This window comes from Heptranchias perlo, chromosome 18 (genome assembly GCF_035084215.1).
Source record: "Heptranchias perlo isolate sHepPer1 chromosome 18, sHepPer1.hap1, whole genome shotgun sequence".
Taxonomy (NCBI): Eukaryota; Metazoa; Chordata; class Chondrichthyes; order Hexanchiformes; family Hexanchidae; genus Heptranchias; species Heptranchias perlo.
The window spans coordinates 10,919,497-10,947,105 of record NC_090342.1 but is presented as its reverse complement, the minus strand read 5'-3'; the positions used below and the strand labels follow the sequence as shown (position 1 = coordinate 10,947,105).

General features: G+C 40.9%; 1 protein-coding gene across 10 annotated transcripts in view; it reads left to right on the top strand.

Annotated features, from left to right (window-relative positions):
• Positions 1-27,609, top strand: part of LOC137334591 (ubiquitin carboxyl-terminal hydrolase 15-like) — a 102,566-nt gene that overhangs the window by 41,678 nt on the left and 33,279 nt on the right. For 9 of the 10 annotated variants that reach the window (XM_067999384.1, XM_067999380.1, XM_067999383.1 and 6 more), the window contains 3 exons: positions 6,735-6,821; positions 21,272-21,416; positions 24,518-24,691. In XM_067999384.1, the coding sequence (XP_067855485.1) occupies positions 6,735-6,821; positions 21,272-21,416; positions 24,518-24,691 (406 nt within the window). The remainder of the gene's footprint in view (positions 1-6,734; positions 6,822-21,271; positions 21,417-24,517; positions 24,692-27,609) is intronic. The other variant, XM_067999382.1, reaches the window with a different exon arrangement.

Here is a 27,609-nt window from a genome sequence, read left to right as displayed (position 1 = left end):
AGGAATAAATTTTATAAAATATAGTTGCTGTTTTGCCTGCTTTCTCCACAGCTGTTGGCAGTATTAGGCTAGAGGAATATGGTCTGGGAATGCACTCTCACTGAAATTGAAGACCAGCAGCCTCACCTTCTGCCAATGTGTATAATGTTTATATAATCTGTTCCTGTTAAAATACATATTCAAAGCTCAAATATATGAAAAAATAAACAGATAGAATGTGTTTTTATATATCTTCTATAATAAAAAAGCAGTCCATGAATGACACTTGAGGAAGTAAAGAAGCAAATTCCTTGTACTGTGGTTTAAGTAACTCATTGCACAGCATGATGAGTTCAGTGTCTTGGAAACAGCCTGTGCATGTCTATTTCACTAATGCTCTGAAATGCGCTCTTCTTGAAACAAACTTAGCAAAAGGAGTTTGAAAAATTGTGTGAAAGATGAAACATATCAAAAGGCAAAATGGAGGACAAAGATGAAACTAAATGAATTTAAAACTAATTAGTAATTTAACTGAAAAGAAAACATCAGTTAAACGAAGGCTTGAATGCTCACATCAGTGGTATTACACAAATTAATTTATGTGGCCCTTATATTTAAGTTCAGTGTGAATAAAGGAAATGAATTATAATGAGAAGTAAGGGAAATTGGAGAAACCCAAAACTTAGTCAGTAAAAGTGAATCCCAAAAAATATGGAAATAAGAACGGACTATAAGCTTTTAAAAAATTGATTATAACTGAAGACGGAGAGCTGATCGAAGTGAATGCATACAACTAAACATTAACTTTGGAAAGAAAGAACTTGCATTTATATAGCGCCTTTTACGACCGCCAGACGCCGCAAAATGCTTCACAGCCAATTAAGTATTTTTGAAGTATAGTCACTATTGTAATGTAGGAAATGTGGCAGCCAATTTGCGCACAGCAAGATCCCGTAAACAGCAATGAGGCAATGACCAGATAATCCATTTGATTAATGTTGGTTGAGGGATAAATTTTGGCTAGGACACCGAGAAAACTCCCCTGCTCTTCGAATAGTGCTGTGGAATCTTTTGCCTCCACCTGAGAGGGCAGATGGTGCCTCGATTTAACATCTCATCCGAAAGACTTCACCTTTGATCGTGCAGCGCACTCTCAGTACTTTACAGGGTGTGTTAGCGTACATTTTGTGCTCTTGTCTCTGGAGTGGGACTTGAACCACAACCTTCTGACCTAGGCGATAATGCTACCAACTGAGCCACGGCTGACGCCTAAGTGAACATTTATACTCTATTATCTTGTCTATCGTCCAACAGTGTACATTGTAAAAAAAAATCTGGAGAAACGCAAATCCTAACCAGTAAAAGAGAATACAAAAAAAGGAAGATTAAAAATTTTCAGTTTAAAAAAAAATCATACTTTATTTTAACATAGCTCAGTTGGTTGAGTGACAAATTCAGCAACAGAAGATCTTAATTTTGGATACCGAAGTGATTCATTTTGCACTTCATCCTTCTGAGGTAAAATGAACACCATATCTTATTATGTGGGAGGAAAGCAGGAGACTATGCATAGTGTTTGTTACACTGTCACAGTACCAAATTATCTGGTCATTATCACATTGCTGTTCATGGGACCTTGCTGTCTGCAAATTGGCTGCCATGTTTCTTACTTTACAACAGTGACTACACTTCAAAAAAGTACTTAATTGCCTGTAAAGTGCTTTGGGATGTCCTGAGGTCATGAAAGGCTCTATATAAATGCAAGCCGCCTTTTGCCTCCTCTTGGACACTTTGTTCTTTGGTGATGGAAAATTACCACTCCTAATGGACATTCGTGCCGAATGGAGACTGACTTCTCTTTTCTCTCCCAACCTCAGATGAATAGCATAACTGGTCAAAATGAATTAGTACAGCCAAATACTGCAATTTTGGAACATGAGTTCCATTTAGCCCTCTTGGCTGTCATTTGCAGTATACATTAGAAAGCATAACTATGCATTTTACTGACTGAAATGAAATTATAGCCAACATCTGTAAATTTGGGATGCAAATTTCCGTCTTTTGATTGGGGAGGGTGGGGGTGGCTAAATATGACTTCAGTTCTAGGGGCACCTCCTTCGTGGTCGCTGCTCCTCCTGTGTTGAATGTAAATTTGCTGCCACTTGGTTTTCACACTGCAAGCTCTACAGTATTTACAGTTCATGCTAGGAAGACCTCTATTGGCAGTGGAAAAATACTGCACTAACTTCACTCAATTGCAATGAGGATGAAGCATGCCACAGCCCCCAAACTTGGGTTGTATGTTCAGCTGTCCTGGTGCTTGCACATATTTAATTGAATCCTTAATTTTCTGTAAATATTTCTTTTTTAAAAAAAAATCCAGTAGTTTGGTTTGTGTTTGAGTTTTTTAAATGGCTGTTTCCTGAAAAACTTCCATGGGCACTGAAGTTATGTTCCAAGGACTGCTTTCCTTCATCGGTTAAAATTGGAATATTCTTGCTGATTTAATGGTATTTAGCCAGTTCAGAGCCTCATTGCAAAAAGACAGCTATGCTGACATTTTATTATTTTTCATTGAGTTAAATGATCCATTATCTATATGATTAAACTCAGTGATTTGTTTAATGCATATACAGTTGCGAACTTCAGCGTTTTAAGGATTAACTTACCGTATTTACAGTTTCAGTAGAGCACTTTGAAAATAAGGTGGTTCAGCTATTTTCAGAATAGTTGTAATTTTGCAAGTGCACAGTATGCAATGTTAATATACATTTATCTTTATGATTCTGAATGTGGTAAACATAGTTAATTGATTTATTTTCTGCCTGATTTCTTTCTGGATTGATTAAGATATCTAAAAGAAGCGTAGATGCGCTTGCATGATCTCAGTTTGGTTTGTGGTCATTCCTTCCCCTGCTTCTGAGCATGTGAACCCTGAAGCAAATGCACAAAAGTGGGTGATGTTGGCAAGGTACAATATTTTATGGACCCCAATCCAATCTTATGCTTTGCTGAGAGATGGGATAAGATGCGGGCAGCAGAGTTTTGGGTGAGATGAAGAGGGAGCCAAGCTCGTGGGGAGCTAGCTTTTATTGGAGAACGAGCCTATCCAGCAGTCAGACTGAAAACTGACCACATTTATAGAAATCTTACTGTATGTCATTAGTGACAGTGTGAGACAACATTTGGAGCTTGGACGAGAGGTTTTATTTGATGGGAATGCAAAGTCCCTCATGATTAGCCATTAACTTAATTGTTGGGTACTGCCGGGGACTGCCAACTATTCAATAGGAATTTAGATACATTTCCCAAATTGTGTGTCTCTTTTTCTTAACCCCATGCCAAAAATGTCAGGCAAGTGACTTCTCATGGCGTTTACTGACCACATAGAGCAGTGAAAAAGGATGTTGACTCACCTCTTATTATCACACTTCCTTTATGAAGCTATATCTTGCCTCTGCTTCACATAATAGCCTAGATTGGGTGTCATTCCATGGGAAATTAGCTGGTGCAAACCCGCCTCCTATCACTCCGTGCCGCATAGTATTTTACACCCATGGGCTGCAAAATCATATATTTACACAAATTAAAAATGAAAACAAAGTAACACGCTGTTAGATTGTGCAGTGAAAATATTCAGTCCCATGCAAATATGGTTAGCAAACTACAAGTGACACCCTTTCCTGATACTTAAACCTGCAACTGTAGAAATAAAAACTATGTACCTTTAACACTTCTTATTAATCTAAATACTGAGATTTCTCCATCCCTCTTTTTCTTTCTTCAGGAAAAGGTATGTTGTATTGAAAGTTTACTGCAATGTTCTTTTTAAGACTAAGGCTATCAGGAACTCTGAAGCAGAATACCAGTGAGCTCCTTTTACATTCCACCTGGCATCCTAAAACATTGTGGTGCAGTAATTTTATGACACGCCCTGTTCATTTTATGCTTTAAGTATGGAATTGGTGTACTTCCAACTAAATATGTATATTGCCTGTTAGCAAGCCGGGAGCTTGTCAATCCATTGACTAAGTTTCTTCTCACTGAAAATTGTGAGCACAACGTGCACGTGAAGTTTGCACTGCATGATAAAAGTTTTACTTAAAAGTCTTCTGTTCATGGGTGTGGTACGGCTGGGAACTGTTTTCAGTATTCTAACCATCCGTTGGAAATTAGGTAAGTTTTTTTTTGAGAATCTGCAAGAGTGAGACTGTGGTAAAATATTTGACCCTTACTGTTTGTAGCAAAGTGTAATATGTATTCATATGCAGGCGAACAGTATTTTCAGTTCAAAATAAGTATTCCCTGCGTTGCTTTGATGGTTGAATGAGTTTAGTGAATAGTTGAACTGTGCTGCTACCTGACCTCAGCTGTAGTATCAGGCATGGTAAATTTGGCTTCGGTGTCCTTGGGTTTGTAAGGAGAAATATTGGCCAAGGTTCCTACTCCAGGCTGCTATTCAGCGACTCTTACTAGAAGTACATGTGTGTGCAATGTTGGAAGTGATCAAGATTGGGTTTGGCTTTGATTGATGCCACTTGGGGTCAGATTGGCTGCTGATCCTCACTGTCTGGGTTTATGCGTGAATAAATAGCCAGTTGGGCAAGTTAGTAGAGAGTGATCAGCGCCCATGGAACTGTTGAAGAGTTAGCATCAGGAAAGCGGGGTGGGAGAAAATCTGATGAGGAAAAATAATGAAATAAGTGGCGTCTGGTGGATAAAAAAGGATGGTGATATGAAACATTTAGCAAACTATTACTTTCTTCAAATGCATTTTTATAAACGAAGCAGATGAGAATATTTTAAATTATGCCAATAACCTTAAAACTGGACGTAGAAATAGCAGTATCTATGTCTTGTGCAGATACTCAATATGTTAAATCCCAAGTATCTTGGTTATATAGCTTTAAAATTTCCTACACTTTATGGCCAAGCCACTGGAGTGCTGGCATTGTGCATTTTATTTTTAATTTCCAAAAAAATGAGACAGTAATAAGTAGAGGGAAGAGGTAACCTTAATTTTACAAAATCCTAATTGCTGGGAAGAGAGATGTCTGTACATTTGCTTTTGTCTCTGTGGCCTCTCATTGCTGTGTCCTGCTTTCAGGCACAGCCTGAGAGCAGGTGTTAGTGCAGAGGTTTCTCTCCGGTAATGTATTTGAGTGTGCTTCGTGCAGCCTCTTGTTTTACATGACTTTTCACATAAATGTCCATTCACGAGCTGCGTCTGGCCAACAGCTTGAAAATAGAAGAGAGAACGAGAGAGAACTAAGACACCACTAAGTGCAGATATTGCCTGTGGTATTAGGAATTTGGTCACAGGTTGTAGGGACTTGGAGTAAGAAAATAGAGGTAGAATGGTGGGAGGATAAAAAGCAAAGAAGAGGAAGGAGCAAATTAAATAAAGAGGGGAAATAAGACAGGATAGTGGAGCCAGGATACAGTGAAGATTCAATTGAATATATCAGGGGTGAAAGGCTACAATTGTGAAGAAAGGCTCGTAGAATTGGGTCATTGATTTACTGATAGAGAGGGTTAAGAGCAGATCTAATATAAGTTTTAAAAATTATGAAATGTTTTGAGAGGGTAAATAGTGAAAGATTTGTTTCCATTGGCTGATAAATTGGTAACGTGGAGCATTGACTCCAGATCATCACTAGAAGAAGCAAGGGGGAAGTTAGAAGCTTTTTCACTCAGTGGGTTATTAGAACACAGAGTGCTTTACCACAAGCAGTATTGAGATGGACTATTAATATTATTCAAAAATGGAATTGAATAAATATTTGCAACGGAAGGTTATAAAAAGATATAGGGAGAGAGCAGGGGAACGGGATTAGAGCAGATAACTCCAGTTGAATGGCTACTTATGCTGTGAGTTCTATCAAAGAGCAAGGAGAAAGAAAAAAAAATACAAAGTGCGGGGAGAAAAAGTACACAGCAAGGCCAAGCAATTAGAGAAGCAATGTAGGGATAATCAGTAAATTACAAATGTAAGTTTTTTAAATCTTTAATACAGATGAGAAAACAGTTCAATTGTTTTGAAACTTGGTGTATTCACACTTAACAAAAATGCAGAGTATGATCAGGAGTGGTCTTAGCATATGGGAGCTCTGAACTTCACAGTTCATGAAGGGGTCATCAACTCACAGACTACCAGTCTGCTCTGAAATTTTATTCTAAGGCTGGCTTGATAAAGGCTAATGTACTGTGTGACACCTTGTACAGGGCCAGAAAATATACTAACCTTCCACTTTCACGTAATCAATTGTACAAGGTGAGCTGGAGGAACAACCACTGAAAAAGCTGAGTGGCCTTTTAATTTAAAGTGCAGTAATGCTTTCCACTGTACACAGTAATGGTAGTAGAACTCCATTAACTCGTACTAGTGAAAGCGAACAACTTCCTAATGAATTTACTTCTACTGAATAGGCAGACTATTCCAATAGTAGCTAATTCAGCGATCATTTCTACTGGGTGGATTTTTGTTTGAGTTCCCAACCCAGAACAGCTGGAATCAGCTAGCCCTGATTTAACTACATTCAAGAAGGTATCCCAGCAAAGTAACTATTTCCTAGATTCATTTGCAACTCATACAAGTAGTATTTAAGGGCATTACCCAACATGCTTTCGATTACATTACAAGTTGATGCTTTTAATATGTAGCATCCATTTGCCACTCAGGTCATGAGCAACTTCGTAAAACTTGGATTTTTTTTCCTTTATTATCAAATTTTATAATTTCATTATTTTTCAAGGTCTCCGAGTGCTTCAAATTTTTCAACATTGCCAAAGGTTTCCCCTTCATCTCTGTCAAATAATTATAGCAGCTTCAACAACAGAAAGTAAGTAGCATTTCTTTAGAACTGTGTTAATGTCTCTGCATGCACTTTTTTTGAATACATTTGGCTTGTGAATGGAGTGAGGATCACTTTTGGATATAGTTTTCAGTCACTGACTCAACAATATGAACATTGATATCCTGTCATGTATTTTAATATTTTGAGCACTGTAGTAAAAGAAAATAAATGGATTATGTGTAAAGGGATTGCAATTTTAACAGTATGTCAGGCGTGTAGAAATCCAAATGCTAGAATGTACAATTGTCCAGACGTGGAAACAGACTGCCATTGAAATGTACTGTTGAAATGTGGCATGACATAAATTTTGGAATGGCTTACGATTGATAGGTTATCACACTTTGGAGATTGCGCTTGTGCAACTGTTTTTAAAAAGTATATACATATAATGGCTTGGAAAGTTCTCCATATTGCAATCTCTTCTCGAGTGGAGATTGTGGATTTGTGTAGCTGCCACACCTTTGTTCAAAGAATTTGGAGCTGCAATTACTTGAACTTCCCACTGTTTCATTATGCAAATTAATATTTCCCCTGAAATTCCATTTAAGCTGAAATGACCCATTGAGAAACGAATATTGCTCTTGAGCTCCTCTTTTGTGTTAGAATTTGTATAGGGAGTCACTGTAGCTTTGTCCATTCCTCTGGAATATGCTACCGGTAATATGAAAGGCTTCCCTCTCTGCTTATTAGGTAGTTGTATTTAGGGGCTTCTTCTACCCCTAGAACTAAACAGCTTTCAAATGTAACTCATCAATGGCATTTAATTATTGATGTATGTGTCAAGGTTGCCAAGTAGGAAGAGAGGAGAAACATAAACATTTGGGGGAAATAAAATAATGTAAAGAGATAAGTAAGTCTAGTAATGAGCCTACCTTAATCTGTATGGATTTATACTTTACTGACCACTACTTACCTTTGTGATCTAGTTGAATCCTGATAGGTTTATGATAGCTGAATTTACACTCCAAATATCCAGTTGCCTAGTTTTTAAATTATTGTGCAACGAAGAGTTGGTAAATTATGGGTGTTTCTGTATACTTGAGTGGAAAAACAAGTCAGTTCTACTGCTTAAAAAAATCTTAAACCTTTAATCTTAAATAAAAGACTACATGTACTGTACTCATATAGAAACTTTTATTAATTTGTCTGTGTGTTTTTAATCTTTGTAAAGAGTAACCTGTGTATCAGGACACAGTCTGTACTATTTCTGTGCAATTGCACTGAGTGCTGTCAGGTGTATGGCTCATTATTCTGTGATGTACTATATTATAAGTAGGCTTGTATAAGAACCTGTATCTTTTTTAAATGAATGATTTTCAGTGTTTCAGATTACATGTATCCAATTGCCAGAGAGGTTTTATTTAGAGACCATGATCAAATCAAGGCCCACAGTGCAGATACCATCAAAGGCGAAAAGCATAAGAGATGAGGTAAATCAGTAACTAATAATTACGTGATTAACTTGGGTTTTAAAAGAGTGAAGATTGCAGAAGAAAGGAACAAGATGAAGAGTCACACAGTTTTGAAGAAAGAATGAGTTAGCATAGAAATCTTAAATTCATGTGAGAAGAGGCGAAAGATTGTGTAGGGTGGTACATCTAGAACTTAGGAACAAGGGGAAAGCCAGAGGAGCATTGATTGTAGTAGCATTAGTAAGATAGGGAAAGACAAGAATGGTTGCAACAGCGAGAGGTAGGTTGAAGGCTAGAGGTGAAGAAGATTGGCTATCACTTGAGCATTTTCCCATATCTTGTCCATGTGTGCAAGAGAAAGGTGCTAGAAGAGCCTCTCCAGACATGGGAGACGTGTTCAAATATTGGATGGATGAAGGCTTTATAGAACATTATGAAATGCTGAAAGGAAATCTTTGATATGAAAGAAGAAGCAAGTTTCTTGACTGCTTTAGCAATAGAGGAAATGTGGCAACTGCACTTGAATTAGAGGAGATGATGAATAGGTGAAGAGTGGAGCCATCAAAGAGAAATGAAGAAACTTTGACTTCAAGGAATAAAAAGAAATTTCCATTGCATTTAACAGCATGAAGGAAATCAAGATGTTATCATTCAGCTATGATGTGCAAGCTCAGGGAAGTTGATGACTGTAGAGTGAAGTCATCAGCATAAGTAGATAGGGTTAGATGAATGTAGCAGGTCATTGATGTAAGGTGAGGACAGAGCCCCTTGAGTTAATGTAAAAAGAATCTGAGGCATGAGCCACAGCACAGAGAGAACAATTTGAGAGAAAGTTAGTCAGTAGTGAACATTCATTTGATGGGAGGCCATATGCTGGTAAATTATTTAGATGTGCACAGTGTCAGACCCCTTGGAGGTGTCCAAGACCATGATACACTTCACCAAAGTGTTCAAGGGCAAAGGTACATAATGTGGACGGCCATGCCTAAAACCAAACTGCTGATCGTGAATTTGGCCGGAGCTTTCAAGGTAGTGGATAATTTGTGCGTTAACCTTGGCTTCCATAAGTTTAGAAAGTACTGATATATAGAAAAAATTTCACAGTAAAGTAATACACTGTCCAGGCTGCAATTAAGAAACAATCAAATTGTGTAGAAAATTCAAATTTAAATTGATTGGCAGTAATTCCTGCGCAAACATTGTAGAGAACTATTGGAATTTTCTTTTAACAAGAATAGTCAAAAATATCATTTAAGTGAAGTTGCAAATGCAGGCATTGGCAGAGCACGCTATCAGAATATTGTTTTCCACTGTCAATTATGTTCCAATCAGTTTTCAGAAAACTACAAAATTAAACAAGTCTGGAACAAATTAGTTTAAGTACAAAATTATTTTGTATTTGGATTTATTTAATTAAAGTGCTTTTTGATTATTCATAAATATTAAACTTGGAAGATGTAAACTCAAGCTCTATTACAAGAATATCTTGTTTGCAAAATGCGAATGATCCTGTAAACAGAATATTCTGATGAGGTTTAGGTTAATATGCAGGTAGGAGGCTTCATAAGCAGTCAAGTATGCTGTTGTAATCAGTTCTCAGTTGGCCAAATCCTTCCTGCATTTAAATGTAATGTGTGTTGTGTATATCAGGGGTTGCCAAGTAATGTTTGAGTGCCAGTGGAAAAAGGGCAAACATTGGGATAAATTAAAGCAAGCAAAACTAATAGTGAACATTCTTTTAAATTTGGCAAATCTGCTGTATGCTATGGGAGCAAGAAAAATCTGCTTTTGATATCTACTTCCCATAATTATGGAAAATCGCTAGCACGGTACAAGAGAGAAGTTTAATGAAAAGAAACAGTTACTTTGAAGTAAAGAAATTGAATCTGAAAATATTGCACATTTTGGACAGGCTTATTTTAATCAAGATACTGGCTCTCAGACTAGGACCAATGTGGCTTTTAAACTTTGGTCAACTGGAACTGTGCACACATAATACTCTTTAAACTACTTGAGCATTTGTAGCTGTGGCTCTGGATTTGGAGTTCCTCGCTTCCCTATGGCATAAAAATAATACAGTTCCCAGTTCAGTCATCAAGTTACAGGTGATGAGACTTCCACCAAGCTCAGGATTGGACATTTTTACATGAGATGGACTTTTAACAACCAGCTACACTCTATTTTGATATTTCTATAGCTCTTCTGAGCGTTGCACTCTTGATCCTTCTAAGTTGTAAATATGTTGTCCTACAAACTTTTTTTCCTTCCTACGTTCTATGTTGAAATCAAAACATACCACACAGTCTCATTGGAACTTAGCAACGGGAGGAGGCCATTCAGCCCTTCTAGCCTACTCCATCACTCAATCAGATCATGGCTAATCTGCACCTCAACTCCATTTGATTCATGTCCCTCGCTGGGATATGATTTTGCAAGCGATTGGCACGCAGTGGTGCCTTACACAAGTAGCTCCTATCATGAGGAATGCCAGTGAACCGTAACATGTTACAGGCCCACTGAGCAGGCCCATAAGTGGTGGTGGAAAGGTGTGATGAGGTAAATTATGTAGTTCTGATACCCAATCAACAATGTAAGCTTTGGGTCTACATGTTAAAGCCCTACCTCTCGAGGAAGTGGTCCTGTTTATCATCACCGCCCTGGAGGAGGAAGGGGAAATCTTGGATTTCTTACTTTAGAATAAAACGAGTTCCTTGGTAGACTCAGTCATCACAGTTGAGCTCAATACTGTTCTCTCCCGACATCTAGTTCCTTGTCCAAGTGACTATTCTTCATATGTGTGACTGGACAGTAAGCATCGATGGGTTCTTGAATCTGTGTTGTAATAGGCACACTTTCAGCAGAGGTTGTTGTTAGTCCAGGACTGCAGCAGTCGAGATCAGCTAACCAAGCATGGACCAGAGATCAAATCTGGGACCTACTTGGACTGTATGGCTTGCCTACTCGCTGGATAAACACCTTAGGCCATCAGAGCACCTAGAGGAGAAAATATTCAAAGCTGCAAGGACAAGCTTTTTTATAAATTAACTGAATCCATTGGGAGTGACTATTTTAAAAGCGTTGAATCGTGGATATTCAATTGAAATGGAGGATTTTACTTACTATTATTTCTTTTATGAACAGTGCAATAATTCTAATCGTTTGTGTAGTTCTAATCTATTTAAATTGGATTAATAAACTATCAGTTGTTTGAAGAGAATCTAAAATGAAAAGGTATCAGAGGCTTTAATTTATTCAAGGACCATTGTGTATTCATGTCTGGTGGTATGTTTTTATTACGGTATTGTTGTTTTTCCATAGTACAGATATAGGGTATTAAGCACTTTTACATCCACTTTTTCACTTAAGCCAAGAAGGACAAAACTAGCAATTTTAACAAGCTTCTTCAAACTTGAATTACAGAATCATAGAATGGCCTCCTTCTGTGCTGTAACCATTTGGCCCATCCCACTTCCCCGCCCTCTTCCCGTAGCCCTGCAAATTTTTCCCTTCAAGTACTTATCCAATTTCCTTTTGAAAGCCACGATTGAATCTGCCCTCCACCACCCCCTCAGGCAGTGCATTCCAGATCATAACCACTCGCTGCATAAAAAAGTTTGTCCTCATGTTGCCTTAAATCTGTGTCCTCTGGATCTTGACCCTTCCACCAATGGGAACAGTTTCTCTCTATCCTGTCTAGACCCCTCATGATTTTGAACACCTCCATCAAATCTCCTCTCAACCTTCTCTGCTCGAAGGAGAACAACCGCAGCTTCTCCAGTCTATCCACATAACTAAAGTCCCTCGTCCCTGGAATCATTTTAGTAAATCTCTTCTGCACTCTCTCTAAGGCCTTCACATCTTTTCTAAAGTGCGGTGCCCAGAATTGGACACAATACTCCAGTTGTGGCTGAACTCGTGTTTTATAAAGGTTCTTCATAACTTCCTTGCTTTTGTACTCTAAGCCTCTATTTATAAAGCCCAGGATCCCGTATGCTTTTTTAACCGCTTTCTCAACCTGCCCTGCCGCCTTCAACGATCTGTGCACATGTACCCCCAGGCCTCTGTTCCTTTAGAATTGTACCCTTTAGTTTATATTGCCTCTCCTCGTTCTTCCCACCAAAATGTATCACTTTGCACTTCTCTGCTTTAATCCACCAGCCAGTCCATGTCCTCTTGAAGTCTATTACTAGCCTCCTCACTGTTTATTACACTTCCAAGTTTTGTGCCATCTTCAAATTTTGAAATTACGCCCTGTACACCCAAGTCCAAGTCATTAATATATATCAAGAAAAGCAGTGGTCCTAGTACCGACCCCTGGGGAACACCACTGTATACCTTCCTCCAGTCTGAAAAAAAACCATTCACCACTACCCTCTGTTTCCTGTCACTTAGCCAATTTCATATCCATGCTGCCACTGCCCCTTTTATTCCATGGGCTTCAACTTTGCTGACAAGCCTATTATGTGGCACTTTATCAAATGCCTTTTGGAAATCCATATACACCACACCAACTGCATTGCCCTCATCAACCCTCTCTTTTACCTCATCAAAAAACTCAATCAAGTTAGTTAAACACAATTTGCCTCCAACAAATCCATGCTGGCCTTCCCTTAATTAATCCATACTTGTCCAAGTAACTGTTAATTTTGTCCTGGATTATCATTTCTATAAGTTTCCACACCACCGAGGTTAAACTGACTTGCCTGTAGTTGCTGTGTTTATCCTTGCACCCTTTTTTGAACAAGGGTATAATATTTGCAATTCTCCAGTCCTCTGGCACTACCCCCTATCTAAGGATGATTGGAAGATTATGGTCAGTACCTCCGCAATTTCCACCCTTACTTCCCTTAGCAACCTTGGATGCATCCCATCCAGACCTCGTGATTTATCTACTTTAAGTTCAGCCGGCCTTTCTAGTACCTCCTCTTTATCAATTTTTAGCCCATCCCATAACTCAACTACCTCCTTTTTCCGTGACTTTGACAGCATCTTCCTTTGTAAGAACAGATGCAAAGTACTTATTTAGAACCTCAGCGATGCCCTCTGTCTACATGCGTAGGTCTCCTTTTTGGTCCCTAATCGGCCACGCCCCTCCTCTTACTACCCGTTTACTATTTATATGCCTATAGAGGACTTTTGGATTCCCTTTTATGTTAGTTGCCAGTCTATTCTCATACTCTCTCTTTGTCCCTTTTATTTCCCTTTTCACTTCTCTGTACTTTCTATATTCAGCCTGGTTCTCACTTGTATTATCAACCTGACATTTGTCATATTCCCCCTTTCCCTGCATCATCTTACACTCTATGGGCTCCATTTTAGCACCCGCTATCGGGTGCGTTCCTGGCCGGGGGGGGGGGCTCTGAAAATCGGGGAATCCCGGAGCGGGTCGGGAGCCCGGCTCCAACCCGCCCACTTCCGGGCTCCCCACAGACGCGCCGACATGCGCACGCAGCCCCCGCATGTGGGACTCCCGTAGGCAATTAAAGCTGGCGGGGTGCCACTTAACAATATTTATCTTGGTATTTCAGGTCATTAACAGACCTGATTAAGGGAATATGTCAGGAGGGGTGGGATTTTAGAAACAACTGGGACTGTTTCCCATATTGGGGGAAACACTCCCAGTTGAAATGGACGTGTTGCAGCTATCAGCCTGTGGCAGCTGCAAAGGTTCATTTGACAGGTGGGAGGCGGGGGGGGGAGAGACCCTCACTCATTGCAGGAGGCCACTCTGTCACTTTGGACAAAGTTTGGCCTCCACCACCCTCCTCCTGACAATCAAATTCACCAACTTGCACACTTACCCCAGGGTCCAGAGACATGTACCTACCTTGCGGTCCCCCTCAGATGTACATCTTCCGGATGGGGGCCGTCGTAGCTGTAGTCATGACCTCCTCGGAGGGCGAACAGCCTCACCGGCCAAGCCGTCCACCTCTGACAAGTGGAGCTCCACAACACAGTGCTGTGACACATCCACCTGCACAGCAGGAGGGAGGGCAACCGCAGAGAGAGATGCGTCACAGGGGGCACTACCTTCGCCACAGGGTCCACAGACCGAGGCTCAGCTTCCTGGACCTCTCTGAGCAGCAGTGCACACGGAGGCTCAGAGCCACTCGACATGTATTCGTGGACATCTGCAGCCTCCTTCATGCCGAGCTGCTCCCGGCTGGCCCGAGCACCATCATCTTACCTGTCGCTGTCAAAGTCACCACTGCCCTCAACAACTTCTCTTCCGCATCCTTCCAGGGTGCCACCAGGGACATCACCAACGTCTCTCAGTCGTCTGCACAAAAGAGCCCTGCAAATACACCTACACCCACTTTGCAGTGACACAATGGGTGGCATCAGGTGTGGGTCTTCATTGTGATCCTCAGGAAAGGGCATTATTGCACAAACCAGACAAGATTCGCAAAGACGTGGCAGTAGTGGTGCCAATACAATATGTGATGTGAGTTGGTCAGAAATCAATAGAAGTAAAAACCATGACAAACCCTCAAACACCCTTGTGCATCCCCTTCATGCTCATGACACGTTTGCCTTACGCTTCTTACTGCACATATGTGATGCATGCCCTGTGGCTGCAGCACAGGTAATGGCAGGTTGAGTACGGCTGACTGTGAAAGAGATGCATGAGAGGGTGAGTATGCGATAGAGCCATGAGATTGTATGAGGATTGGGTTGAGTGGTAGTGGCGGGATGAGTACTGGTGAGGTGAGTAAGTGCAGGTAAGATGAGGATGAGGTTTGAGTGGGTGTGAGGGGTGATGTGACAGAGTAGTGTTGGCAGTGCAGAAGGAGATGTGGGGTGGGGGGCGGTGATGTGGCAAACGGAGTGTAGGGGAATGAATAAGTGTACTCACTCTGGCTGACCTACTTAGGTCATTGCAGCGCCTCCTGCACTGTATGCAGATGGGCAATATGTTGGTGCAGGTGACCTCCTCTGCCACCTCGAGCCAGGCCTTCCTGGTGGCAGAGGCAGGCCGCTTCCTCCCGCCCGCCGGGGGGAAGATCTCTGTCCTCCCCCCTCCTCCTCACCCCATTTAATGATTCCTGGAGTGAGGCATCATTAAACTGGGAGCAGCCTTCCCCCTGGGCTGCTCCATGCTGTATTTTTTCCTATCTGATGCAGCATCTGTCAGTGGAGGACTGCCCCTTTAAATATAGCTCCTCCAGCTGACAGACCTTACTGCGCATGCGCAGTCCGCCCAACGCGCAACTCAGCATTGGGGAACCGGGAAGAACAGGTAAGTGGATCCAATTAGGCTGCGATCGCGCGCGGGGCAGACTGATTTCACCGGGCGCGTTACCCACACGCCCAATAGCCCCCCCGCCGCGAACCCACAACCCTGGCAATATCGAGCCCTATGTCTTTCGTCATCCAGAAAGCTCTGGCTTTGGTTGCCCTACCTTTCCGCCTCGTGGGAATGTACCTAGACAGTACCTGACCTATCTCCTCTTTAAAGGCTGCCCATTATTCGATTACAGTTTTGTCTGCCAATCTTTGATTCCAATTTACCCGGGCCAGATCTGTTCTCAACCCACTGAAATTGGCCCTCCTCCAATCAAGTATTTTTACTCTAGAGTGCTCCTTGTCCTTTTCCATAGCTAATCTAAACCTTATGATACTATGATCGCTGTTCCCTAAATGTTCCCCGACTGACATTTGCTCCACTTGACCCACCTTATTCCCCAGAACCAGATCCAGCAATGCCTCCTTCCTCGTTGGGCCAGAAACTTACTGATCAAGGAAGTTCTCCTGAACACACTTTAAAAAAAAAAAATTCTTCCCCCTCTGCCCTTTACACTTACTATCCCAGTCTATATTAGGATAATTGAAGTCCCCCATTATAACTACTCTATTGCTCTTGCACCTCTCTCTAATTTCCCTGCAAATTTACTCCTCTATATCTTTCTCAGTAGTTGGTGGTCTATAGAATACACCCAGTAGTGTAATGGCACCTCTATTGTTTCTTAACTCTAACCAAATAGATTCTGTCCTTGACCCCTCCAGGGCATCCTCTTTCCAGCACTGCAATATTCTCCTTAATCAATACTGCCACCCCCGTATCCCCTTTCTTTCCTTCCCTGTCTTTCCTGAACATCTTGTATCAAGGAACATTTAGTACCCAATCCTGCCCTTTTTTGAGCCAGGTCTCAGTTATTACCACAACATCATATTCCAGTATGGCTATTTGCACCAGCAGCTCATCAACCTTATTTACCACACTTCGTGTGTTTTAATTTTAAAAGTGTTTTTTTAAAATTAGTTGAGTATTGACTGATCAGTCATATGTTTTCTCATAGCAGTGGTCATTTTATATTAAGTGAAATAAAAGTGTCTTTATAAACACTTTTAGAAAAATGTGTGTAAACATTTTGTAATGCTTGTGAATTGAAATTTTAAGTAAAATTCTTACTGAACTATGAGAGAACTTGATGTATTTCGAAAGATAAACTGAACCAATACAGTTTGGTGCTCGAATTGATTTCTCTCTGATTTAAATCTCAAAAAACCTGCAAACAGATTTTGAAGTATGACATCTAATTTTTCACCCTGGATCAGTAGCTGTGCTTGTAATGAAATATGGAGCATGCACAGTCCTCAAAAGTTGCGAGAGACTTTTATCCAGGCCCAGGTCCTACACAGTTAAAATGCCCTGTACAAAGGAACAAATCTGGTAATAGTGGCTACAGTAATTATTGGGAGAAGATTCTCAAACAAATGAATTGATATTGTAAATCAACAGAAGTGTGAAATAAAAAAAAATTAGAAACACAATGCTAAAAGTTAGTTGAGGCAGCTGAAATATTTAGTTTCCATTAAAGTAAAAATTGCTTGCTTAAATACTCCTTACATATACATGAGCTAAAATTAAAAACAGCATTTTCTTTAATCTTCAAGTAAATATTACAAATTTGGGTCTACTATAGATACCTGCTCTGGTTCAGTGGTGTCAGTTGTTCCCTTAAGTGGATTCTATGCCCTTGACAGGCACACTGGCTGGTATTCCCTTTATATAAACAGCTTAACCCAGGAGATATAATATTCAGAGCAACAACAGTTATGCTCAAACTCATTGAATTCAATTAGTGCAGCTTGTCTTCGTAAAATAATACAAAATAATGAGAACACTGCACTTCCCCACATCATCTTTCTTGACTTAAACAAGGTAATTTCTAACTACTCCTGAAGGTGTTCCAAACTTCTCGCAGCCTTCGCTGGACCATACCACCCTCACAGCTTTCTATTCTTAAAAAAAAAATCAGCCTGCCTGTGTGTGTCGCTTTTTTTTTACCGTCCTATATTCACAACCCAAGGGAAGGACTTATGCGAGGTAGCCCCTGCTAAGTCCCCAGGATGAGGAACTTTCCAACATGGTGGGTGTGAGGCATTTATCGATTACTGAGACAGGATAATAAATTGCTTTTAAGTAAGCAATTTATCCACTTAATAGCCTAGCACATTAGTATTTTAACCACCTTTTGTCTCTGCCCTTTTTACTTGAAACTTGTGTGAATGCACTTTGCTTTAAAACATTCCCCTTAAATGTAGTTTTTCTTCCAAATCCTGTCTATGGAAATATTGCCCCAAAAAAAATCCCAAAACATGACCATTGACTGTCAAATACTACAGATTTTTCTGCCCATGTTGGGCATTGTCAGGGTAAAACAACAGTCAGGAAATCTATTGTATTTTGGCCTTGTAAATTGAGATTTTCAGAAAAACCTAGCAATTTAAATAGACACTTGCCCCTCCCGGTGGTGCTTAGCCTGTTACTGCCAATGGAAAATCCTACCCAAGGTGCGTTGTATGGAGGCTATCTAATAGAAAATTTACCTATGGAAGCTGCTTCATTCAAAACTTGCATACTTAAGAAAACAAGTTGTGTTTTTACCTCCAGTCTCAAGATTACTACTCCATCCTGTAAATTTTGATATATGCGCTATTTTGTATGCTGTATTATTAATGTTCCTCATTTAGAAGTGCGATGGTAAGGGCTTAAGATTAACAAGCATTTGCATGCTAGTACCTGGAATTGAAGCACTTGTCCAAACAAAGGGGGTTTGTTTATTTCTCCCACGTGCTGTGGCTCCATGTGTTCCCTCTCTCGCCCCATTGATGTGCTTCAGTGTGCACTGTTCTGTTGCTCACAATGATTGATTTCGGGAATGTAATTGAACTGTCCCTAGCCTGCCTCACATGGGGTTTTAAACACCACAAGGAATAGCCTGTCCCCAATGCAAATCGGGGTGCGAACTGCTCACTGAGCACCTGTTTCATAGAATTATGCAGCACAGAAGGAGGCCATTCGGCCCATCGTACCTGTGTCGGCTCTTTGAAATAGCCGGTGCAATTAACACGCTATGAGCGGTGACTTTGTAATTGACAAGAAAGGTAACGGCAAATGATTTGCGCTATTTGCCTGATTTAAACGTGGGCAGTTTAAGTGGTGGGGTCAGTACTGTTTGATGGAAAAAGTATTTCTGGAGGATGCCATCATGGTAGCAGTGTTGTCAACTGATGTAGACAAAATACCAACGTTAGGGGCAGTGGTAAAGGTTGACCCTATCCCAATCAGGGGACAGCAGGCTTCCACTGCAGGTGCTATGTAGTCTCCAAAAAGATGGGGGACTTCTGCCATACACTTCCTGATTGTACATTGATTCCTAGAACAGGAGATATCCAAAATGGTAACATTTCCATAAAATATCCAAGTGTGATCCCAGACCACTAGTTAAGTAACATTAATGGATGTTTATTGCCAAATTGGAACACCATTGGAAGTTTCTCAGGTTGAATTTCAAGGGCCAAAGTTGTTAGTTCAAAGTGCCAAACTTCAGCCTACTTAGTACCCAATATTTTCACAAAGTGCTGGTCAGTAGCTGCAGCACATCCCATGTATGACCATCGTTGGCTGATTATCTTGTTCAGGTAGCGCAGTAGGGTTTTTTTTTCCTCCCCCAACCTTCAGACCAGTATACAGGCACAGGAATCTGATATCCCCTTTACAGAAGAGCTGTGGATCCCAGTGAAAGTTTGTCTCTAAGTCATCCTCTTTCCAATATGTAAAGCCTGGCTTTCTGTGCAATCACCATCTGTACCTGTGCAATCACTGGTCCCCATACAGTGCCTCTTTTTCCCAATCAGTGAGAGTGAACCAGCCCCTGGATCTCATGGTTGCTGGAGGGTAATGTAATAAATGGTACAAACATTTGTCCTTTATTAATGTAATGCCTATTTGTCATTATAATGAGGTGGGAGGGACAATATTCTCCCCGCATCGTGCAATCCATTTGAGTGGCAAATGACGCTTTGCTTAAAAACCTTAAGCTTTGATTACCAACTTAATCTTCGGCTCAATTAGATTCTGAAGACTGAGGTAATACATGTGTGAATTTTGTCTTTTAAGTGATCTAACATCAAACATAAAGTGCCATCTATTCTCCTGCTTAGAATGAGTGGCTTAAGGGGGTATTTAAACAGTTTTTACTATAATGCACCATCAGACATTTTCCTCTTCCTTCATTTCTGCACTGAGATTATACAAGGTCAGACTGAATGTCAAGTATGGTTGACTTCGGGAATCATCAGTATACCCGAGAGAGAGGGATTCAAAGACGTGCGAGTAATTTCTTCATTTGCCTTGCCCTGCCCTTCCCCCTTCCCCCTCCCTCCCCCCCCCCCCCCCCCCCACCAAATCTAATTTTAAAAAGGGCTGCCCCGGTGATGCAGTGTGAATACCTGCATAGTAATTGCACTTTCATAAATAAAATTAGACCTTATGCACTAGAAAGGGTATGTCTCCTAAAATAACAAAAGTTAAGCATATCTCAAAGGGTTAGGAAGATAAATGTAACCTGAATCGTTATGTCCCTTTTTTTGGGGGTGGGGTGCATGGATTACGGTTAAATTGTTTATTTGGGAAGAAAACTGAATTATTTATGTAGTTTCAGCATGATTTTTATTTCGCTTGTTTAATTTTGGAGCACAGCCTTAACACAAGAATACAGATTTTAAACTGCTTCCTTGCAGCTGCCATGCTTTATTAAACAGGAGCGTGTTGCCTTTCTCATCGGTGCTCTTTGTAAGTCACCTTGAGAGTCCTAATTGATTCAGTCCTTAGGTGCATTATTTATCAAATGCTTAAAAATTAATTTCAAAATTGCAATGGTTTATTTATATATTCGTAGTTTTGCAACTTCTGTTGTAACACAAATCCCCTGGAATCCCTGCTATTATGCTTTGAAGCCTTGAGATTGTAGTGCTTACTCATTAGGAGGAATTAACTCTGTCTTCAGGTGATCGCAGTAATTTTCTCAAACTACAGCTTCCTTTCCGGCATCACTGAAGTAAGAACCGTCTTTCTTTTTTTTTTCCCGAATTGACCCTAGTCATAGCTTTTCTGCACAGTTTGCTTGCCAGGATGCATTAGTCAGTTCCCCATTCCACCACAGGCTCCTCGCTGCATGTGAAACCTAGATTGTGCTGCCTTAGCAGAGCAGTTTATAAATAGAACCTCTAATGTATTGAGCCAGTGATGTCATGGAGGCCTTGGAATGTCTGCACCCTCACCTGTAACTGAAGCACTCTTTCCTTTCCTTCTAGACTCCTCTTAGCCTTGCCTCCATGATGGTTTCATGCTGTAAAAAGGAAGAAATGAGATGATTCTATGTTGCTGGTGTATAAAGTCAGACTGTTTAAAATTAGACGGAGAAGTGGAAAACAAAGTGAGCTGTGAGAAAGCTCCTGTAAATGAATGGTAGAGATCCCAGTACTTTTGTGGGAAGTCTGGTGGCGCTACAGATTTATGCATTATGACAGTGATACTGGCAACTGTTTTTTGGTGTCCTACAGTGCATATCAGAATTATGTTAAGTCTTAACGTTTTAATCTATAGTTGCAAATACTTCAGATGTAAGCCCTGCTATTTCCTTTATAAATAAAAAAAAAATACATGTCCTAAGAACAGTGACATTTAATTTTGATTTTTTTTTTTAACTAAATGCTCCATTTTTTTTCTTTCAGTGTGAAAAACTCAAACTACTGTATCCCCCCATATTCTGGCTATAACAACTACGATTACCTAGAACCAGGAAGACACAGTGAACAGTCTGGCCACTGTGGCCTGAGTAATTTGGGTAACACGTGTTTTATGAATTCAGCAGTTCAGGTAGGTCATTAATTAGAGACCTCTAATCGTTCAACGTTGTAAATATTTAATACTGATATTAAGGGCTTCCGCGTCCATCGTCTGTACACCAGTAATCTTTTGTGCAGGGTGCTTGGTGCGTGAGAGAGACTACAGAGAATATTCCTATCCGTGGAACGCTTTCACTAAAGTACTAGGAGTATGTATTCCTTCTCCTAGCCCTGTCCACACTGAAATATCTTCCTACTGGCAGCTTTCTAATGTAATGTCAAATATGTTCATGTTTGGATTTCTCTCACGCTACTCCTTGTACTGTAGTCAAAATTTTGCCGGAACCCTTATGGGATTGCAGAAAATGAAATCAGCAGAAGTAACCATTTTAAATATAACTTGCTGAAACAGTGGAACTAGTGTTTAGCACTTCATTTAAATGGAGATTTTTTTGGGTGAGTGCCTATGCAAGCAAAGTCATCCCGTAGGCACTTTGTCAATATTCAACAAATTTTACTGATGCTGCCACATAGTTGTGCTTTCTTCCTTTAAATTTGGTAAGAGATCATTGATGAGTGGGAGAGAGGACAGCCACTATTCCATGCACAGCCTTTATGACAGGAAGAAGAATTACCGTGTTGCAGCCACTTGGTGCAGTAATACTTGAAGGAATATGGTGTCCTCTTTCCTAACAGCTATGCATTTCTTTCATGACTTTTAGAATGAGGTATTGCAGTCTTGCTGATGAATGTTTTAAAAATGCAATTAAGATAAATGATCCTTTTGCTCTAACTGTAGCTTGTTGTATGTTGAAAGTCACAGTTTGTCTTTAGGTAGTATGAGATAAACTTGTATTTCTTTATCTGATAACTTGTGAAAAGAGGCAGGAACACAGTAGAGCACTGGCACTTCCCTTTAAATGGGGATTCGTTCTCTCCACTGGAAAATGTGCAAATGCAGCCCTGAATGGCTTGGCCATATTCCTCTTTCACCATGCCCCCTGCACTCCCACCCTACCAGCACCATGGGGGAAACCACCTACCCTCATTTGTACCTCCCCTTAATAGTATACCCAAGGACTGCCATCTGGGGAAGTATGATCATTCACCCAGATCTTAGAGGTCCATTGCATTGTGTTTTGGAGCAGCAGTACTCTGCACACTTGTACCGTTTTTGTTTATGCTCATGTTTGTTTGTGTTTTTTTAATTTTCAAACTGGGAAGGGAAGGAAACCTGCTGTCCTTACCCGATCTGGTCTATATGTGACTGCAATCTTACATCAATGTGATTGACTCTTAACTGCCTCTGAAGTGGCCTAGAAAGCAACTCAGTTGTACCAAACCGCTAGGAGAAAGCTGAGAAACTGTTCTGCTCTGATCACTCCCCTGTACTAGCACAGCTGAAATGTTCTTTTTTCTCAGCTAAGGTTTTCTTGACTGTGGTTGACAGGGTGCTTGACTGTATCTGCTCCATTTCCTGTGCCTCTGCTCTCAGCCTCCTCTTTGCTCACAACAGTGACAGAATCTCCCTTATCCCCACCTTCCATCCTGCTCGCCACTGCACCTACCAGATCATCTTCAGTCATTTTTGCCACCTACAATATGATGCAACCCTCAAGTGTGATCCCAACCTTCCCACGGCTGATCAATTCATCTGTTTTCATTCTAACTTTGACCTTTCCATCTTTGCCCTCGCACTGTTACCATCAAGCTCACCCAAACTTCAGGGAAAATCTCTTGCCTTTATCGTAGACATTCCGCAGCCCTGTGATCTGAACTTTGATTTTTGCAACTTTAGACCTATGCTAGACCCACTTCATTCACCTCCACTTTTTTAAATGTTTGTTTAATTACTTCACTGAGAAGACTTTTATCATCCAATGGTTTTCACCTCGTAACCAGCATTTAAAAAAAAAAATTGCAGACCATTGAACACTCTCTCTGGCAGGAGTGAGCACGGCTAACTCTACTTTTACCTGCTGTTCTTTTCCCCCTCCTATAAATGGCTTTCTCATGAAGGATCTACACCTGAAACCTTAATCCGCCCTTTCTCTTTACAGATATTGACTGACTTGTATATTTCCCAACTATTTCTGACTTCATCAATCATGGGTTGTTGGCTTAGTTTGCTCGCTGGGTTTTTCTTTCCATGTTAAATAAGTATCTAGAGAATATACTGTTCCTGCAAAGCCATGTTTTATTATAGATCATGTGGGTGACCTTGACAGTTTGACTGAAATCCAATACATTGGTTGTCCTAGTCCAAGTGTCTCATTGTCTGTTGTGCTGCCAAAACGGGCCATTCAAGGGTAACTAATCTCAAGTGATAAGGTTTTGCTTTCCTCACTCTTCATTCAGTTAAATCTTTCCTCAAGTGTTTTACTGTATGTTCAGTTACTTAGGCCATCTGGATTGTCAAGAAACATCAGAGTTATATTTACAGTAATTAAATGGAGCGAACAGATAAATGCAATAAGCAACTTCACCTCTAGGATTTAGCGTCTCTTTGATCTGGTTGATATGGCAACTGCTTCACAGTGACTAGATTTATTGGTTGTGCTTTTCAATTCCGCTGTACAAGTTGCATCTAGAGCTAGTTAGTATTGCCATTTGCTCCTCCTGTTGGAGAACCAGAATTACAATTAAGAAAATGCAGCCCAGAGTAGTCAATATTTGTAAATTTGAATTAAACTCTCGACTGAAAATTGTGACTCACCTGCCTTTATTGGGTTTGTTTCACCAGTTCCCAGCTGTAAGCTGAGATAGAGCACTGCATGGCAGTGGAGTATGCTGTCTGCGAAAAACTAGCAAGTGTAATCCAATCCTACGTGCACTGAGCTAGTTGTTGAGCAATGCTATTGCTTTTATATCTGATCGTAGCCAGAGCATTCCCAGCAATGGCTTTTCTTCCTGCCTAGCACCATTACCTCTGGAGTTCCACCAAGGAACTGTCTTACAGTGACTGTGGTATAAGCGTTTTCTTGCCATGTATTCCATAATACTGTTGAGACAGCTGTGGCTAACCTGCAGGTAGCAATGGTCAATCCTGTCGTAGAAATTCAGAATAACTAATTGTTAAACTTGACCTGATTATTTTATTTGTTACTTTATGTAAGTTTACCTTTTTCTTAGTGTCTGAGCAACACTCCCCCACTGACCGAATACTTCCTCTCTGATGAGTACGTGGATGAGTTAAATCATGATAACCTATTGGGAATGAAAGGAGAAATAGCTAACGCTTACGCAGATCTCATCAAGCAGATATGGTCAGGAAAATATAGCTATGTTACACCAAGAGCATTTAAGGTATGTATTAAAATAAAGATTATTATAGATGAAATAAAGATTTGAGTATAACCATTTAAAGTTAACTCTTCAACAATGGAATTTCATACTGAATTGAAAGTTTAATGCAATATATTTTAAGAGGGTTAATTCAAATGGCTAAGTGAGTAGGCACAGCCTTTTTTACATGGGGTCCCAAAGGAAACATATTTCTGTTTGGAGCACATCAGGCAGGACGCTTGGTTAATTTCCTCTTTGCAGTTAGTGCCTGGAATCCTCATCAACTGATAACAGGACCTCAGTTTTTATACTTCATCCAAAGGATCATTTTTAACTTCCTTCCTCAGGGGAAAAAATATAATCCATATAGTAGCATCAGGTTTTGTAAATAACTATTGGCAACATGTTAATCACAGTATTGTGATACTGTATACTATTGATCTGATCATGTATTGCTAGATTTTTTCATCTCAAAAATATTATGGTTAAGAATTCCTGTTTATCCTGACAATCATGGAATGTCACAGTGGTGGGGAAAAGCTTGTATCATTATTAATTTAAAAGAAAAATTAAATCTATAGTAAAAAAAAATGATTTGTCTCTGAAACCAACATTCAAGTCCCATTTTCTGGAATCTGATTGGTGCCTTAGCTGAAGCTAATGACAAAGCCCTAGTTCCTGGCATCTGATTGTTATCATCTAACTGACCAATGTTGAAGCCCAATCTCTAGGATCTGAGTGGCCACACGACCATCAATCTCATTGTTTTCGTGGCATCGTTCACATTGACTCATCTGGTCTGCACCTAGATCCTGGCCATGGCCTGCAACTTCCATCAAACCTTCCGTCCTGGGCCACTTGAGGGCCGTTAGCTGCTCAAGGCCTTGCTGCCTGGCCTCTGGTCACTCCAGAGATTCAGGATGCATTGACAACAATTGAAAACCTAGATTCGCAAAGTACGGTTTACAACTTTGGAGTTGCTAACAGCCGACCGTGTTCTGAAAGAAAAGACATGTTTAAGACATTGTAGTTAAGACTTTTATATCAGATTGAGATCCCTTCATATAAGTTAAAGTGATGGGGTGGGGGAAGAAATCTAGGGCCATGTATATTCAAATGTATGCTGGAAGGAAGAAAACTATAAAGATTTTATTATGATATGAATGGAATGTTTCTACAGTATACTACAGATCACCATCTGGTAATATCACAGTAATGACCTGCAAAGGATGTTAAAATCCTGCGGTCTATGTTGTATGACTGAGATACTGGAATAATCCCAGTAGTGACACACCCAATTTTTAATTTTTAACAAATGAAAGTCTGTAGTGTAGAACTGTAATATCCAAGAATACTGTATCCTAATAAACGGTACTGTTTCTCGGCTAATGACATTACACCGGTGATCTGGCCTTGTAATTTCTTACAAACTTCTTCCTTCAGCATCCTTTACATGCCATAGGAGTATAGTCCAACCTGGGGTTCTGGAGAAACCACATGCTAACAGAGCCCATCCAAGTGTCATTAAGATGTTGCAGATAGGCGATGATGTTTCTGATTTCTGCATCCTATCCAGCCCCAGGATCTGTGCCATTCCACTCCAGCTCCTCACTTCAGAACTATGAATACACAGGACTAAGGAAAGAATTGTCCTTACACATGCAAAGTAGAATGTGTGCCCGAGCTAGGCTATGGTCATACGGCGCACCCTTAGGAATAGACCGTGCAGTACTACATCAAGACAAATCAGTGTCTCTATAATTGTCTACATCAATATCTACCAAAGGCTTTGGATACTGTGAAAAATGCAACAGTCCATTCATTATTGCTCATGCTCAGTGGTGTGAAATGTTCAAACACAATGATGTGACTTGCCAAATTTGCTACGGGATCAGAAAATACACCTGTACACACTGAATGACTGGACCACGTTTCCTGTGTTATACACAAGGTATTTTCAGGAGTTGAGGTCTCCAAAGATGGACTGTTTGCCTTTCTGGACAACCATCAGCTCCTGTATTTCTGCTCGTCAGCAAGGCCCATGTCAGTGTTGAGGGTAGAATGTCACTTTTCCTGGACACAGATTTCTGTATACATTTCTCCTGATGCCACGAGCAGCTCAAAACATACGAGCAGATTGAACAAAAATTATACTTGTATCCCCTTTCTGGCACCGCAAATTGAGTTTCTCGGACATCATGGGATCTCCCCTCGTATTTGGGGGTCAAATATTGCATCTGAACCCAAAGGCACCCTGATTTACAGCCTGGTTATTGAAAGACTATGGGCTTGATTTGCGCACCCCCGAGCGGGTGCGTTCGTGGCAGGGTGGGCGGGGCTGCGAAAATCGGGGATTCCTGGGGCGGGTCCGGAGCCCGGCTCCAACCCGCCCACTTCCAGGTTCCCCAGTGACGCGCTGATATGCGCGCGCAGCCCCCGCATGTGGGACTCCCGCCGGCAATTAAAGCCAGCGGGGTGCCACTTGAAGTAATTAACCAGGTACTTCAGGTTGTTTACAGACCTGATTGACCTGATATTTTAGGAGGGGTGGGATTTTCAGATCAACTGGGGCTGTTTACCGTACTGGGGGAAACACTCCCAGTTGAAATGGACGTGTTGCAGCCATCAGCCTGTGGCAGCTGCAAAGGTCCATTTGACAGGTGGTGGGGGGAGACCCTCACTTATTACAGGAGGCCACTCTGTCACTTTGGACAAAGCTTGGCCTCCACCACCACCCTCCTAACAATAAAATTCACCAACTTGCACAGTTACCCCGGTGTCCAGACACACTTACCTACCTTGCGGACCCCCTCAAATGTACATCTTCCGGATGGGGGCCGCCGTAGCTGCAGTCATGACCTCGGAGGACGTACAGCATCACCAGCCTCGCTGGCCACGCCGTCCACCTCTGACACGTGGAGCTCCACAACACAGTGCTG